This window comes from Geospiza fortis, unplaced genomic scaffold (genome assembly GCF_000277835.1).
Source record: "Geospiza fortis unplaced genomic scaffold, GeoFor_1.0 scaffold102, whole genome shotgun sequence".
Lineage (NCBI taxonomy): Eukaryota > Metazoa > Chordata > Aves > Passeriformes > Thraupidae > Geospiza > Geospiza fortis.
This window is the reverse complement of record NW_005054373.1, coordinates 1,634,746-1,652,904: the sequence shown is the minus strand read 5'-3', so window position 1 is coordinate 1,652,904 and position 18,159 is coordinate 1,634,746. Positions and strand designations below refer to the sequence as shown.

The 18,159-nt window shown below is 54.9% G+C and overlaps 1 protein-coding gene across 1 annotated transcript in view; it reads right to left on the bottom strand.

The window, feature by feature from the left end:
* The window catches only part of JPH3 (junctophilin 3), a 35,680-nt gene extending 18,460 nt beyond the window's left edge, over positions 1-17,220 (bottom strand). The window contains 3 exon segments of the mRNA XM_014308576.2: positions 12,306-12,872; positions 12,874-13,078; positions 17,172-17,220. Coding sequence (XP_014164051.2) covers positions 12,306-12,872; positions 12,874-13,078; positions 17,172-17,220 — 821 coding nt within the window.
* Between the last annotated feature and the right edge of the window lie 939 nt (positions 17,221-18,159).

Below are 18,159 nucleotides of genomic sequence, written 5' to 3'. Positions count from 1 at the left end.
CTAAATGGTTAAAAATCACCACCCCTAGGGGTTGGATGCTTTTCCATGCCTGGAAAACTCCTGAGAATTCTGGATCTGCTCATCCCCATGGACTCCCAGGATAAACCAAGAAAGTGCAGGGAACTTAAAAAATGAAAACTTGGAGATTTGGCTCAGAAAAGGTTAAAAATCAATCACATCAATGAAGGGATGATTCTAATACGCTCAGGGAGGGATGGAAAACACTGGATTCCCTGGAGCAGAGGGACACACTGGATTCCCCAGAGTGCTGCTGATTAATTGTTTGTAAAGCTCCCTGAGACGCTGGCAGGAGTGAAAAGCAGAATTATGGAGATCCATACGTTGCATAATAAAATCCATAAGTATTCCCAAATAAATGCCAGTAATCCAGTTAGTGCTCGCATGACTTTGTCACATCCTAAATTTATCAGCTGTCTCCTTTCTCCACGCCTGCTGCTCGTGGCGTGTGCTAAATCTTAATTCCCACTTAATTGCCTGGAGTTTATTTCCCTGGAAAAGTGGGGTTTTTTTCCTCCCTGACACATGGACAGGGCCTGATCTCACTCTCTGCTCCTCCTTCCCTAAGTGCTGCCATAAATTTTTTTCCGGGATGGAGACGCCAAGCTGGAGACCACGGTGAAAATAAGGCTGGGGCTTTCCCCATAAAACAGAATTATGGGATGGTTTGGGTTGGAAGGGACCTTAAAGATCATCCTGTTCCTGTGGGCTCATGAGGGGATGGAGGGAAGAGTGATGCAAGAGGAGCTGTTTAATTCCTCCCACCTCTGAGCATCCCCAGCCTCCTCCTCCAGCTGGGATGAATCCAGGAGCCTGGGATAGTGGAAGGTGTCCCTGCCCGTGGTGGGGGGGGAATGGGATGGGCTTTAAACTCCTTCCAACCAAACCATTCCATGGTTCCAGGATTTTACTGCGCTTCACCATCCAAGCTGAGCTGGGGGAGGGTGTTCAGGCCAAGACTGGGATTGGGAAGAGACAAATGGGGGGAAGACCAGGATGGTTTGTGGCTTTTGAGCCCCCATTTTGGGTCTGAGGGCAGAGAGTCCCTGCTGGGGCTGGCCTGGAATATTTTATTTATTAATTTTTTGCCAAGCTGACTCACTCTTCTCCGAGGATGAGCGGGCAAGTGGTCAAACTGGCAAGGGGAGCTGGCAGGAGGCAGGGAAAAATCCCAACCAACCAGATTCCCAAAAATCTTTGCAGATCTCCTGTGATTTGGCCAGAGCTGAGAAGGGAAGGGATAATACCTGGGCCTGCTTCCTAATGCCAAGTTTATCAGCTCCAGCTAATCTATAAGAAGCTGGAATCAACTGATTTGCAAGGAAGAACTTGGCTTTTTAGGAATTCCAACAGTGACTCCAGGCTGGCTTGGAGTGAGCAAGAGTGGATCCAAGGGTTCTGCTGCAAAGCCACTGCTGGGGGCTGGTTTAGCCAAAAAAGGGTGAACTCCCAGCAAAACCCTCATGGATTCAGGAAGGAAAGAGGCAAAATTCAAACCAGGTGAGGCTTGAGAGGTGTTTTGGTTCCAGGAACGCTTTGGCAGGAGAACAAGTGGGACAAAGTGCTTTAAAACTAGGCTGGAAATTAGAGCAAGTTTGCAGAAGCCCAGAAAGGTTTCAGAGCTGGGAATGTGACACCTGGAATTGCCAGGATGGCACCTGGAGCCACAAGAAACTTGGATCATTGGTTAGTCCTTCTCCATTCACTGTTTGAATCCATCCAGGGGAGGGATTTGCTCCCTTTATTCCTATTTTTCCAGTGTTTTTGTACAGAAAATACATTCCAATAAAAACCAGGCAGCAGACACTGAGCAAACTCATGCTTGGGGTCAAAGGGAGCTCTGTGCTGAACACAGAGAGAAATCCACATTATTGGGAATGTTAAAAAGCATCCCATGGGTAAGATTTCTGGGAAAGGTCTGTTTCCCAAAATCCACATGGCAGCTCTGGCTGCTCTTTTCCAAGCAAACTTCTCACTTCCCTGATCCCAAAGCCTGGCTGAGGGAAGGATGAAATTCCTGCTCTACTGCTGGGATCCTGTGCAGGGATGGAGATGCTCAGCCCTCCTTCTCCCCACACCCAGAGCTCTCCCATTATCCCAGCTCCAACAGGAACACCATGAGGCTGCAACAAGTCCCAAACCCTTTCCACCCCACGAAAGGACCCCGTGGTTCCTATTTTCATGGAAAACCTGGAAATTGGCACATTTCCCACAGGTTTCTCTGGGAGTGGTGAGGATGGAGTTAAGCTGGCAGTGAGCTCATCCCTAATGAACAGCCTCAAGTTTTCCTAAGGGGCCAGGTTGGCTCCATCTGATCCACTTTGTCTCCAGGTCAATACTTCATCAGGCAGCTTTGGGGCTGTTTTTTTTCCTCTTTAAATGCATCTTTATCTTCCTATAGGAGGGAATGTTTTCTCTCCCTCCATTACGGAGCTTCATGTATTTTTCAAACAGCAAAATTCAATTAAAACACACGCCAGCTGCAAGGAAATACTTCAGGAAAAATTCAGAGAGAGCATTTGCAGGGCGTTTGAGACTCTCTCATCCAAACCCCGGGGTCAGGAAAGCCTTGGGATGCACCTTGTCCTGGGGAGGGATGGCTGGATGAAGGAGAAAAAAGAGATTTTCTGGAAAACCCAGGCTGGCATGAGGCTGGGAAGGGATGGCTGGATGAGGTGAGGAAAAGGAGATTTTCAGTGCAGTCTCCCCAGCGGGAATCCCTCGGCTGTGTGGGCTCCACGGGGTTGTTTTCCAGTCCCTGGGGCACAGCAGGATCCAGCCCTGATTGCATCCAGCGAGGAACACAAAGCACGGGTCCCCGGGGGATGGATGCCGGCCCCGAGCCCTGGGGACGCTGCTGCGGCTCTGCCGAGGATATGGGATCGCTCGGGGATGGGGCAGGACAGGCGAGCCCAGCTCCCAAACCCTGCGATCGATCGCTGCAACAGCCCCGGGAGGCTCTGCCTGCTCCGGGCAGCCAGGAGGGGAGGCTTGGCTGGGCTTCGTGCTCTCCTAGATGGGACAAATTGGGACTGAATTATTAATAACCACTGCAGACTGTCTGGTTTCCACCTCTGCTGGAGCCTCTCTGATTTAGGGCACAGCTGCAGTGCCCATCCTGCCTCTCTTTGCCATGCCAGGGGCTCCTCCGGGCACCGCATCCCGCATCCATCCCCCGAGGGCCGGGATGAGCGCAGCCCGGAGCCAGCCTCTGTCTAGACACGGCCCCGAGGGAACGGGGAGATGGCAGCAATTAACAACCTGTTTGTTATTTTCCCTATCTGGCGTTTATTACCCCGATCAAAACCCGCTCCTAATTCCAGCTTGGCTCTTCCCACAGCTCTCGCGGCTTCCCTGTTATTGCAGCAGGCTCTCCGGGAGTGATTTGTGCAGGCAGCAGCACCGCGCTGGTCCTCAGGGGGTGCAATATTAGACACACCAATTAGCTGGCTGTGGAGAAATTCCCATTTACCTGCTCAGCGCAGGCATTTTTCCCAGCCTGCTCCCTCCGTCTGCTTTTCCCTCTGTTTCCCCCACTCCTCCCCCTCCCCAACCATGGCTGGAATTCTTAATTAAGGGGAAAAAAGCTGCTTAATGTGACCTCTGACATGACGTAATGCAGCCCCGAACGTCTGCTCGGGCTCTTTGCAGCCAGACACGGAGCAGGTGCTGTGCATAGCAAAGAGAGAGGCAGCCTTGGCAGCTCCAGATGGAGATTTTGGGATGGAAGCATGGATGGATCACCCCTGGGCTCTGAGGAGGAGCAGGAAAGCTCCCAGCAGCAGCAGCAGGGAAGGCTGGGAGAGGCTGGGATGGATGGAATGGTGATGGCACGCTCTGAAAAAATGGCTCTGGATGTCACATCTCAAGAGAATTAAGGAAAAATAAACACTCAAACTCTTTAATCCTGGAAAAAAAAAAATCCCCTCAATGTGTTTCTGCTGCCCAAGAAAGCAAATTAGAGAAAAGCACAGAAAATGTTGTGGTCAAGAGGCCAAATCCGAGTTTCCCTATAGTTTTACAGCAGGAAATGTCACTTTAGAGGGGGAAATCATTCCCAAGGCAGCTGAGAGAGCTCGTGGACAGCTGGGGCATGGAATGCTCCAGGTCTCCCAAATTCATGGGGATGGAGCTGGAGCCAGGTCCTGTTTAGCTCACTGCTCCAGGCACCTGAGCCAGAGCCTTCCCCACCTTTATATTTTTGGAGTTACAAATGGGGAGTGAATTCACTGAGGGATCTTTTGCCATTGTACACTGAAATTTCATTTTTTAATCTGAGTAAGGGGGAAAAAAGTATCCCAGGCTGTGTCCTGGTGTCCTGTGCCTTGCCTTGGAGGGGCCAGAAGGAGTTTTGCTGGAGAACCGAATTCACAACGTGGAAAGGTGCAAAGTCTCAGTAACTGGGGGGACAGGGATGGGCCATGTCCCCAAAATTCAGGGAGAAACAGCTGAAACCACATCCCTGAGCTGGGTCATTCCCAGAGGAGAAAGATGAGAACATCAAATGCCAGGATTGCCTCCAGCTCACCTTATTCCCGCCATCCCCAAAAGGATTTATTTATTTTATCTCTGTTTTTGCTAAACAAAAAATGCCAAGAAAATCCAAATCCATCGACCTTAAAAGGCTGGGCCAGGTGGAGCTGGTACCCAGAGGCACATCTGGCACCAGGATGCTCCCAGCATCTCCCTGGCTAAGGAACACATGGAATAAGCAGGGCCAGGCAGATTCCTGCATTTCCCTTCCTTTTAACTTTGTGCCCCCAGCAAGGACAGAGCTGATGGGCTTTGCAGGGAGATGATGCCCTGGGTGTTATCTACAGCTGGCCAGAAAATCAACATCTGGAGAGGGAGCCTCATCCCTGGCCATCTGTCACTTGGAGTGGAGCTCTGCAGGAGGCAGGTGAGTGAAAACACCAGGATTGCCCTTGGGAAAGGGTGGCTTTGGGGCCACTGCACCCCCCGAGGTCTGGCCTCTCTCCAGCCTGGTCACTTTGCCTTCCTGGGGCACAAATCACCCAATTCCCCTCACCTGCCCAGCCCTGGTGGGTTCAGGCTGGAGGGAGAGGGGCTGGAGGTGCCCCCAGGGCTCTGTCACCCCTTTGTGGGGCAAGTGGTGGCCCCAGCCCTGATGACTGTGGGGAGAAGAAAAATAAATCCTCCCCTTTGCCACAGCAATGAGCACCTCCTGCCTGCCTCAAACTTCAGAGCCCACCCAGCACGAGCCCTTTCCCTCATCCCAGCTGCCTGCATGGGGCTTTAAGCCCCAAAATCAGCTGCACCCCCCAAAAATCTCACTTTTCCTACCCCCACCCCGAGGAATTGGGACTTCCTTAGTCACAGCTCTGAAGGGATAATCAGTCAGATCCATGGGATAAATCCTCCTGGGATTTTCAGGGGGGAAATTTGCTTAGCAGGGTCTACAGTCAAATCCTTTAATTTCCTGGATTAGGAAGTCAGGACAGCATGCCATTTGTCCTGTGGGGAGGAGGTGACAGAAACCTCATTGCTTGGGGCTTTTCAAACTTGAATAAGAGAGAGGAGAGCCTGGAATAGCCCAGCCCATTCCCTGTGCTGCCCCAGCATCCCAAACTTGGGGGAAGGAAAACCAGCAAGGAAAACCAGAAAGGAAAATAATAATTTGGCTCAGCTCTGTGTTTTCCTCCCGATATTAATTTTGCCTCTCCCTGGGGAGGAAAGGGTGTGGGGAAGGACAAGGATGGGATGCTGGGGATGTTGCTGAAGGGAAGAAGGTGGGAGCAACCAGGAAACCCAAAATGGGAGTTGGGAGAAGAAAAAAAGCACAGAGACCTCTCTCACAGGCTGGGAAAGCAGCAGAGAGACCCCAGCCCTTCCCCTTGGTTCTTCCCCACCCTCAAATTTTGGGATGCAGCATCCCTGGGACACGGCAGGGACACGGCTGGGGGGTTTGGGGAGGGAGGGGCTGCCAGCATTTCCCCTCCCAGCCCTCGGCCTGGCTGTGGGACTGGGTGTCCCAGCATCCTCCCGACCCATGGGAGGGCGAGGATGAGGATGGAGAGGACAGCAGCTGCCAGGGGAGGGATCTTTCCTTCCCTGCCCAAAATCCCGGGGAAAAGCAGCGCTGCAGTTTTGTTGAGCAGGAAAAGCAGCAGAAAAGAAAAGGAAAACAGCAGAAAGGAAAAGGAAAAGCAGCAGAAAGGAAAAGCAGGGGCTGCTGGGTTTGTGTTGTTGTTTTCGGTGTATTTTGCTTTCCCTCCCCGTGTGATGAAGGGCTGCTCCACCCAAAGCAACAGGGAGAGGCTCCATCACTTTGTGCCGGGCAGGCGGGAGGCTCCCGGGGCTGGAATGGCCCCGCTCCCCTCCGGGAAGGGCTGGATTAAATGAATTCGGATGATCCGCACTGCGATGGGCTGCGGTGCGATACCAGGGAGGAAGGAAGAGGAGGAGGAAGAGGAGGAGGAAGAGGAGCCGGCAGTTTCTCCTTTCCCCGCGCTGCCCTCGCCTCCTGCCCGGCGCTCCGGGGCAGCCCCTTCCCTCCCACGGCAGCGCTGCCTGCCAGCACTGAATCACCTCCCGTCCTCCCCGCCTTGCTGCCAGCCCGTGCCACCCTCCCCGTGCCCTCCATCTGCTGTCCCCGCACAGGTGCCCGCTGCTGGCACCGCTCTGCCCCTCCTGCATCCCAAATCCCCTCTCCTGCTCCGTTCTCTGGCTAAGCCGTTCCTCCTTCATCCCAAATGCCCCTCCGGCATCCCAAATGCCCCTCGTGCACCCCAAATGCCCCTCCTACATCCCAAATGCCCCTCGTGCATCCCAAATCCCCTTTCCTGCTCCATTCTCTGGCTGAGCCGTCCCTCCAGCTGTGCTCGGCCGCGGGACTGTCACAGAGCACCGCGTTTGGGAGGTCTCTGCTGGCGGGGACAGGGACAGAGCCACGGGGACAATGAGAATCCCAGGGAATGTCTGTGCCACTTCACAGCCCGGCAAAGCTGGGCATGGTTTTGGGAATGTTTGTGACACACCTGGGCCGTGGATTTGGGATGTTCTGGTTCACGTTCAACTCGCTGCAGAGGGAAGGGGTGGGAATGGCCAAGCTGGGATCAGAGGTGTGGGTGAGGGATGGGAGGGCAATAAAAACCAAAACCTCACTGAGCTGCTCTGCCAGGACTACAAATGACCTGCTGAGGTTTTCCCAGCTGGATTTCCTCGCAAATCTTCATCCCTACAAAAGGGATTCATTGTCCAGCCTGGCCCTGCCCTGCAGGCTGCACCCCGGGGTGGCGTGGCTGTTGGGGACACACCGAGCCAGCCCTGCACAAACCCGGAGGCTGCTCCTGACTTTTGACACGGCCACAAAAGGGCTTAAGGCTGCAAATCCCGTCTGAGCAGGAAGTTATTAAATTGGCACGGCCGGAGCACGTCAACAGTCACGGTGCTCACATCGCATCACGTCCCGCAGGAGCCGCCGCGGGAAGGGAGGGACGGACAAACGGGACACTCCGGGATGGCTGAGCCCGGCTGGGGGTGGGAGTGAGCCACAGGTGTCCTTGTCATCCCGGCTGAGGGGACAGACCCCAGCAGCACCGACGGCCGATCCTAATGGGATCCCCTGAGCCCGGGCAGGAGCAGGGAGGGAGGAGGCAGGGAAGGGGCAGGGAAGGAGGGAAAGCTCAGTTCCAGCAGCAGCAGAGCCCGGTGGAGGCTGCCAGCCCAGGCTTTGCTCCTCTTGGGTTGCACAGGGGAAGTCTGGGGCAGAGAGGGCTGGGGGAACAAGGAAAAGGTGCTGTGAGGAGAATCACCTCCTGCCCCACTGCTGCCAGCCTTGGAGTCACCTCCATCCACCCCCTGAGTGTTTCCCTCCCTGACCCTTTGTATCCCTCAAGGAAAGGATGGGGAGACAGGAAGGGATGGAGGGAGCACATTCACCCCAGTCGGGGCCTGGGGGCTGCAGGTGATGCCCTCAGTGACCCCATCAGTGCCCAGCTCATGGGCTGAGGTGACTCCTGCAAATCCCCAGCTCCAGCTGCTGGCAGGGCCTCAGCAGGGAGCAGCAGCACTTCTCCAGGGGGGCCATGAGCAGAGAAATCCTCCCTGGACTCAAAATTGCCCAGAGAGGGGCTGGTGAGAGTCCCTGCCCTACCTGGGCATCAGCTCATCCCTGCAGCCAGCTCAGCTCTGCCCCATCCAGGCTTTGTGTGTCCCTGCTGTCCTGACCCAAGGAAGGGGACACAAAACCCTTTTGGGGCCCTTTTCCCCCACCCCTCCTCCTCCTTGTCCCTCTCCATCCTCAGCAGGAGCCCCTGGGGCAGCACGAGGCGGGATTGGGGTCAGCACCCCCAGGCACCCAAAGAGCAGCAGCAGCAGCCCGAAATCAAAGGCAGCCTGGACAATGGCAGAGCTGCGGGCTCAGGCCGGGCACAGCATTAAGCAGCAGCATCACCGGGGCGGGGAGAGCCGGTGGGGACATTACCGGGGCCGGGAGAGCCGGTGGGGACATTACCGGGGCTGGGGACAGCCGGCGGGGACATTACCAGGACCGGGGACAGCCGGTGGGGACATTACCGGGGCCGGGAGAGCCGGTGGGGACATTACTGAACACAAGTACACTTTCATATGCATTATTTTACAGACTCCCGTGACTCTCAGAGCAGGGCTGCTGCAGCTTTGCTTTTCTCTGGGTTTTGCTCGAGCTGTGTTTCCATTTTTCTCATTTTTCTCACAAAAATAGCTGTTTGGCTCTAAGAACCTCCTGCACTTTGCTGCTCGACATCAGCCCTGGCTGCAGCATCCTCAGGGAGCCTCCAGGCTGAGTGCAAACATCCCCCTTGTCCCCTCCTCACTGCCAGGTTGTCTTTATTTCCTTCCTTTTCCTATTTCCCTCCAGTTTCCCTGGCTGGAGTTGAATGACACTGTGCTAATTTGTGGCCCAGCTCCTCCTGAGACTCTGGAGCTTTAATTATATTTTTCTCCTGGTTGGTGCAAGGCTGGGCTATAATTATGCCAGGGAGAGCATTACTTAGGAGTGACCTGGGAGCAGCATTCCCTCTGGGAGCCAGGGCACTGCCTGCTCCCAGGAATTCTCATTTAAGGTGCTGGGCAGCAGATCCCCCATGCTGGAGAGGAGCAAAGTGTTTGCCATGTGCCACCCATCCCTGGGACTCATCCAGGGATGGTCCCTCCTCCCATAACCAGCCCAGCCACTAGTTACAAACCCCTGCAATTGGGTTACACTGGTTCCAAACCCCTGAACTGTGGAAGCAGGACAGATGTAGGGTCTGTCTGAGCTGCCATCACCCATCCTGGAGAGCTGGGGTCTGCCCTGATCTCCCCCGACATTCCCTGTGCATCCATCCCCCCCAGCAGGTGGCTGTGCCAAAAACCAGGGGCTGGGCTCAGCTCCCTGGCCCACCTTTGTTACCTGGATGTTTTATTTTAGTGCATGATGACGCACCAGAGCCTACAGATAATTTGCCTGAGGTGACAATTAGCACTAATGAGATGGGGCTCGGGGTGTCCAGTGCATCCTTCGTCCTTCCAGAAAGAGTGAAGGCTCTTGGCTGATTGGAGAGGGAATGAAAATCTCCCAGAGCACTCAGAGAACACCCTGAACATTCCTTTTAAACAGGCTGGGGAAGAGCTCCCTCCTTGTCTCCCTCTGAAAACTGTCATGGAATCATGAAAAGATTTGGGTTGGAAGGGACGTGAGAGTTCATCCAGTCCCATCCCTGCCATGGGCAGGACACCTTCCCTGTCCTGGGCTGCTCCAAACTTTCTCCTGGCCTTGAACCCTCCCAGGGATGGGCCAGCTGCTACCAACAGCAGTTCCTCACCCTCATTCCCATCCCTTCCTCCCTGCTCACTTCACCTGAACAATTCCAGAGAATCAGAGGGAATTTTGTGCTCTTCCATTTAAATTACAGCAAAGAACATTTAGGAGAATCCCCTCTTGACCCTAAAAGAAATCCCTTAAAGGTGCAGATATCCCTGTGCTCTGCTCACACTCCACCAACTTTAGGAAAGCAGTTTACTTGTCTCCAGCACACTGTTTTTAGCCTACTTTCCTCAGGAAATGGGGCTCACTCCTGTGATTGTGCTGTTTATATATCTATATGCCATCACTCCCACACTAATAACTTTTGAACGTGTTGGCCAATTCCAACCAAATCTGACAGAGCGGCAGAGTTTTCAAAAATACTGAATTCTTACAAATTTAATGAAAGCCGTGGGTGGGCACATATTTTATTTTTTTTTTCCCCCACCAAGGGAAAGGCTGCAGAGTGAACTCAGACAGAAAAGAATACACACAACACACACAGAGCCACACCAGGTGCTGGGAAATTGGAGTTCCTGTTGGCATTAGAGGGGGGATATTCCACCCCTGAGCCCCAAAACCTCGGGAATGAGCACCAGGATTCTCCCCCAGCTCTGCTTTGTGGCATTTGGACGATGCAGTTTGGTGTGGGCACTGCAGGGGAGGGTTCCTTCATTAGGAAGCTTTAAAATTAAATCGGACTAAGATTAATAAGAAAGCTTTTCCAGCTGGATCTCAGTCTGTAAAACCTTGCTCTGCTCTGGTTCTGCAGGCTCAGGGACTCTGCCAAAAGCCTCGTGAGGGGGGAGAGCTTGAGCTGAGGGATTGGAGGTTTCAGACAAAGCGGTTTAAGGTAAAAGAGCAGAGATTTACATGGGATATTGGGAAGAAATCATTCCCTGGACCCACCTAATCCCATCTATCTCCACTCTCCACTCTCCACCCTCCACTCCCCGGCCTCCCTGGGAGGGCAGGGAGCTGCTCACAACTGGCATTCTTGACTCCATTTTTTCCCCTTCTTTCTCATAATTAGAGGTGGAATATTACGTGTCAAGAGCTCATTAAGCATTTCTTCCCATCCCACTCTTATGGGCTTCCAGGATCATCACCACTGGGGGATTGAGGATGCTCAGGTTCTCCGACCCAGCATCCCATGGCAGTCTGGGGCTCCACATTTCCAGGATCCATCCCACAGCACACTGGAGCTCCACATTTCCAGGATTGCAGCCTTTCGAGGCATTCCCATCCATCCCCAGACCACAGGGGAAGATCTGGCCTTCCCACTGCTCTGCAGTCTGCTTCCTACCTGCCATTCTAGTGGGATTTTTCATTTTTTTTTCCCCAACCATCAGCTCAAAAACATCATCAAGCCCAAATATTCTCCCAAAGCAGGCCCGGGAGGCTCATTCATATTGCAGATAAGCCCTTGGCAGACGTGCTGATAAAGATTTGAAGTGTGACTCTGCATACAAATATTCCAGACCCAACAATTAATCCAGCACAGGAGGCTGAGGAGGTACCTGGGTTTTTCCCCTAACCCCAGCCCTTTTTCCCAGCCTGGCTGCTAAATATAGCCCTTGCTCAGAAAACAGAAAGGAATGACATGCTCTAATAAACCACCCCAAAATGTGATACAAAGAGCCCTGAATTCTCCAGAGGAGCTTTTCCTCCTCGCCTCGCCGCTGGTCTGGGAGCTCCCTGCAAGGCACAGAGCTCCAGGTGCCCTTTGGGAGCCAGCTCCAGGGTGCTTGAGCAGGCCCTGCTTTGAGCTGGGACCTTATTTCAATTTAAATTAGACATGGCTCATTTTCCCTTCCCCCCTGCTGGTTTTCAGCAGATCCCAGCTCTGCATCTCTGAGCAGTTCCATGAGGGCTGCCCAGGGAGAAGGGGCATCATAGGGCACCCAGATCTGCTGTTTTCCAGCAGAGCCTCCCCAGGGCTGAAGCCACATATTTGACTGGTTTTCCACTCAAAAAAAAACCAAACCCTTTTGGGAATGGAAATAGCTGGGAATCCTCCCAGCACAGGCCAGCCCTGGGATGGTTCCTCTTGGCTGTGAGTCAGGAAGAGGAATTGGGCAAACTCAGGAGCACTTCTGCTCATCCAAGAGGAGTGGGAAAAATTGGATAAATAACCCAGCACCCCCTAAGAGACAGCGCTCAGCCTGTGACAGCCACCAAGGTGCCACCACCCCCTGCTCAGGCTGCTCTGTGTGGCCTCCCTGCCTCACTTGGGGAGATTGTACATCCCCAGACCACAGGGAATTACCAGAGGGACAACTGGGCTCGGATCCACTCTGTTTTGAACAGCACCCCAAGGTCTGGGCAACCCCAAGGCTGCCATGAGATCCCATGTAACACCAATCTGCAGATTCCCACCACGAGCAAAAAACTCTCTACAAAAAACTCTACTACAACAAAACCTCTCACCCCATTTACCCCAAGCCCCCAGGGTGGGATCACATCTCAGACACATCAGGATGGGCAGGAACCCCCTTACCTGGACGCTGCAATCTCCGCTTTCTGCTTGGCGATGGTGGCCGCCCTCTCGGCCGCCTCCACGGCCCGATCCACCTTCTCCCGGATCTTGCTGGCGCGCAGCGGGATCAGGTTCTTCCTCTTGCCGCTGACCAGGATGTTCTGCTTGTACTTGCCCTCCTCCTTGGTGCCGTCGGGGAAGGTCATGCAGCCGTAGCCGTGGCGCTTGTTGTTGGCCCACTCGCCCTCGTACTTGAGCCCGTCCGAGCGCTGGCTCACGCCCGAGCCCGAGCGCTTGTCGTTCTTCCACTCGCCCACGTAGATCTCGGTGGTGGTGGCATCGATGTCGTCCTCGATGACCGAGAGCTCGGCCTCGCCCTCGCCCAGGCTGATGGTGGAGTTGATGTCGCTGGCGGTGGAGCTGACCGTGCTCATGCCAGCCTCGCTGCGGAACGAGCTCTGCTTGCTCCGCTGGCTGGCCAAGGAGCTCTTGGACTCGGACTTGCGGAGCTTGAGCCCGCTCAGCAGCGAGCGCCGGAAGATTCCCTTCTTCTTGCTCTTGAGGATCTCGGCGTCGCTGTGGGCCATGGACGCCACCGCGGGCCCCGGCGGGGCTGCCGGCCACGGCGGGCGAGGCGTCGGGGTGCAGCGCCGTGCCGTTGGTGTGCTCGCTGCGCAGGGAGTTGATGGACGTCCTCAGGGGTGACCTGATGACCGCAGCCATGCCGTAGGGAACGCTCTGCCGGACGCCGTAACCCTGGCGCATCCCCCCGACCCACTGGCCCTGGTATGTCCCTGCGGAGAGGAGACAAAAGGAAATAGAGGGGGAGGTCATGGCATCAAACTCCTCTGGGAGATCTTTGAAGTTCTGGGATGTCAGTCCCAGCTCCAGGATGGGGATTGCAGTGTCAGGGAGGGAAAATGGATTGGATTCACAGAATTCACAGAATGACCAGGTTGGAAGAGACCTTAAAGATCATCAAGTCCAACCCAGCCCTGACACCTCAACTCAACCCTGGCACCCAGTGCCACATCCAGGCTTTGTTAAACACACCCAGGGATGGTGACTCCACCACCTCCCTGGGCAGAACATTCCAGATTGCAGGCTTGCACTCCAGCTGCAGCATGGGGGTGTTAGAAACCATCCGGGAACTGCCCCTTGGATCCATCCCTAAAGGGAAGGGAGCAGGGCTGTGGAATGGGGGAATGGTTATCCAGGAGCACACTCTGATCCTGTCCATGCTGCTGGCATCTCACAGTGGATGGATAATGTATAACAATACAATTTATTTATACACACAGAGCCCTCATCCTGTGTGCTGGGGAAGGCAGCAGCTCCATAGAAACAAAGGCCTCACAGGGAGAGATCCATTTGGATATTCCCCTTGGAATTGTGCCCCTGTTGGAGCTCCTACATTTGCGTGGGCACTTCCTGGAGTTTCTTAACTGGTTGTTGGTGGCATGAAACACACACAGGGCTCCACCACAGCACTGGGAATGGGGGGACAAGGAGCCCACCCACCCTGGGGGGCACAGCTGGACCTCAGCACCCTCCCTGTGCACTGAAATGCGGGGTGGGTGGTAATCTGCTCAGGGCTCCTAATCCCATCCCCTCCTGCAGGCTGGCACAATTCCAGGCCTTATCCCAGCCCATTGAACTGCAGGGCTTGTTTTTATTCTTAGGTCAGCTTAATCTTCTCCAGAGCAGCTCGAGATGCAGTGATGCACTGGGAGCCCTGCTGGGGCAGACTGAGAAGCCCGAGGATGGCTCTGAGCTGGGCCCTGGAGCTGCTGGAATGCTGTGATTCCTGCACATTCCTGGATGTGAAGGGCTGGGATGGGCACAGACAGCACCTCACTGCAGTGGGACCTCCCTTTGTGCCAGCCCAGGGAGCCTTAAACAGCCCTGCTGAAATAGTGAACCCCGTGTGAATGGGGCCAGTCCTACCCCAGCACCCCCTGAGGAATTTCCCTGCCCAGTCCTGGGGCTCAGCAGTGGAGAAGGGATCTGGGCTGGAGCAGCTGCTCAGCTGGAGCACAGGAACTGCTTCCCCAGAGTGTGAAACCAGCACCTGGCCACATTCTGGGGTGTATTTTGGGGTTCTTCAACTGTCTTTTATCTGCCAGTGCTTTGAACAAATCCCCCAGGATTTGGGCATCCTTCCCTGTGCTCCAATGGCATTGCATTATTGGGGTGGCAGCTTTGTGCACTCCAAAAAACCAGCAGGCCCAAGCTGGGGGCCTCACAGAGCCTGCCCTGGAGAAGGGATGTGGGGAGGCAGGGGCAGGCAGGATTTACTGAGGGTTTATAGGATTAGCACTGGGATTAGGGCAGGCACTGGCAGGGCAGGGAGAGGAGGTGGTGACAGGGAGAAGGATGGGGGACAACCTGTGAGATGCAGCTCAGGGGACACAGCAGACATGTCCTGTGGGGGGTTTGAGCAGTGAGCCTGCCTTGTCCCCTGTGGTGTCCCCAAGGACAGGACACAACCAGTGCCATGCACCCACAGCTCTCCCCATGCTTGGCATGGTGGCTGTGGCAGGGGAGAGCCTGCCAAGGTGTCCCTGCATTCCCTGGGCACCTGGCAGCACCTCTCTTCCCTTTCTGGCTCTGTCCCAGAGTATCTCAGCAGGACAATGGAGCAGCCTGGGGAAAGATTCCCCCCAAAGCCCCAAATTCCCCTGCCAAGGAGCCCCCAGGATGTCCTCACACCACACTCTTGCTTCCTGGAGATGGATTCAGGGGATTTCAGGGAAAGATGCCAGTATGGGCAGGGGCACAGGGAGAACAGTTCCTGCATGATATCCACCAGATCCCACCCTGCCCAAATCTTGATCTCCCTTTCCTTTGGCTGAATCCTTTCACTCAAGCCCTGACCCCACACAGGTCCCTCAGCCTCCTCATCTCCTGGCAAACGTGCAGCTGAAAGCCCTTCCTGGATTCAGCTGCAGCAGCTGAAGGATCACAGCCCTGTGCTGGAACCTGAGGGACTGGCAGGGAGCAGAACAAAGCTCTGTGGGCTGAAGCACTTGTGGAAAATTGGTCCCAGCAGGTCCCAGCTGCAGCTGTGCCTGTCCCCAGCCAGGCTGAGGTGCTCAGGATGCTGCCATCCCATCCCTGCCTGGCTCCCAACCTGCTCCTGGAATGGCACAGCTGCCAGGAGCAGTCCTGGCATCTCCTTGGCAAGGTGGATTTTCCAGCCGCTCCATCCTGCTTGTCCTTCTGTGGGTGCCATTCCTTCCCCAGCATGGATTATCCCCAGGGATTGCCTCAGAGGCCACGCTCGTGTCCCCGACAGCCACCAAGACATCTGGGCAGCTTCATGGCCACCAGCAGATCAAAGCTCCGCTTCCTGTCAGGGATGTGAGCCCTTCCTCAGCCAGCAGAGCTCCTTCCTTCCCTGACTCATGACATTTCAAACCCTGGATCTCCAGGATTTGGCCATGGATGGCGGGAGGCAGGAACAGCGACTCTCCATGCATTTCCCTTCCTCTGCCAAAGAGATTTTGGGGAATTTGCTGGGGAGGGGAGGAGAAATCTCCAGCTCTGGCTCATCCCTCTGGGATACAGCACTGTGGGGATCCAGGACTGCTCCCTCTCACTGACAAGGTCTTTATCCTCCATGGCTGGGAAGGAACAACCAAGGAATTGGAATTGGTTGTCCCAAACAGGAATTTCCTGGACCTGGAATCCTTTCCTGCTTATGGAGAGATGGTGAAACCTCACAGTGATGCCCAGCCACTGGATAAAGGGGATGTGCAGCACTCATTCCAGTGAAATCCAGCTTTATAACAAATAAACATCCCAAGGAGCTCCCCCAGGAACAACTGGAGTTTGAACAGCACAGGAGGAAGCCCAAGGGGAGGATGTGGAGCTGCTCAGGTACGAGGGATTTCCTCTGGCTTGAGGTGGGATCATGCACGTGGACATAAACCTGCTCCATGATGTTGGAAGGAGATATAAATAAGAATTTTTTTGGGTTGGAATGACTGTGTTTTCTTTCCCCTCTCTGCCCATACCCAAGATTTGGCATTTTGTAGTCACTGGGCCCTCTGGCCCCACTCCAGGAACACCATTAAGGAGAAGCTTCACAGCTGCTCCCAGGCTTTTCCCAAACCCACAGGGCTGGTTCCATGTCCTGCAGGATGAACCCTTTGGCAAACACAGGGATAAAGCCCACGGGAGGTTTGCACAGACCTGCCCTCTCCCAGCTCCTCATCTGGAGACACCCAGGCAGGAATTTGGGATGTTGTGAAGCTCTTTGAGGGCAGCGGACACACTTGTGTCATTATCACAACCTGACCTCAGAACGAGACAAATATTTGGGAAAAATTCCTTCTCCATCCCTAACACTGAGTGAAAACCCAAGCATGCTGGGTCAATATTCCCAGGTTAGATAAAACCATCAGCAAAAGGGATGCAGCTTCCCAGCTTTGCCTGGAAAATGGGAGCAGGAGGCTGCAAAGGGCAGGAGCTCTGTCCCATCCTTGAGGCACAGCCAGGTGCTCCTGTGCTGGGCACCAGCAGCATTCCCCAGCTCCCCAAAATCCCAGCGAGGAGGGGGACGTGGTCCAAAGTGCCCCTCCACTTTTCCAAGCCAAAGTAATTAGGTTTTACAAATTGCTGATTTATCTCACAGAGGATCCTTCCCGGTGTGCTCAGCCCCCCTCTTATCTCTGGCCTCTGCAGCATATTAATTAAAGATGTCCGATGGCAATAATTAGGCTGGGCTCTTGAATTCCAACCAGAGGAGGGAGTTTTACAGATATCCCCTTCCAGCTGCTCAACATCACAGAGCCCAGGAGGATTCACACACAAATCATCCCAGGAACACCCATCCTAAAGGGGAGAATCCTGGGAGAAAAGAGAGGGCTGGAGGGCGCTCACCCAGCCTCAGCTCTGATGCTGTGACAATGGGGACATCCTCGCTGGCCATCCCAGGGAATTGATGGGAAAAACGTGCCCCCAAATGTTCTGCCTGACTCTGTGGGGACTCCTGAGCAACGGAGCAGAGAATCCCAGAATGGTTTGGGTGGGAAGAGAACTTAAAATTCCTGTTGTTCCCACTCCCTGCCATGGGGGGACAGCTTCCACTGTCCCAGATTGTTCCAAACCCTGTCCAGCCTGGCCTTGGTCACTGCCAGGGATCCAGGGGCAGCCACAGCTGCTCTGGGCACCTGTGCCAGGGCCTCAGCCCCCTCCAGGGAACAATTCCCGCTCAATATCCCATCCATCCCTGCCCTGTGGCAGGGGGAGCCATTCCCTGTGTCCTGTCCCTCCATGCCTTGTCCCCAGTCCCTCTCCCGCTCTCCTGGAGCCCCTTTAGGAGCTCTGAGCTCTCCCTGGAGCTTCTCCTCTCCAGGTGAGCACCCCCAGGGGTCCCAGCCTGGCTCCAGCCCTGGAGCAGCTCTGTGCTCCCCTCTGGAATCGCTCCAGCAGCTCCACATCTCACACTGGGAAGCCCCAGAGCTGGAAAAGCATCTCAGGTGGGGTTTCAGAGGGGCAGAATCCCCTCCCTCAACCCCCTGGTCACTGCATGGCCGTGGGGACACATTTTCTGCCAGGACCCCCCTCCTGAGCTGCCCACCGTGCCCAGCTGGGTGACTGCCGTGCCCTGCCCTGTGCCCAGCTGCTGCCCTCACCCCCCAAACCCTGCCCCAAACCCCCACAGGCATGGCAGGGATGGCTGGAGGTGCCACCTGCACCGCCCACCTGGGAATGTGGGAATCAGTGACACTGCCTGTGTCCAGCACCACAGGGATTGGGAATCCACAGCCAATGATCCCCTCCAGCCCTGCCAAGGCTTTCCAGCACCAAGGCACGCTGAAAACACAGTCAGATGCTTCTGCTGTGGCTGCTAATTTGCCAAAAATAT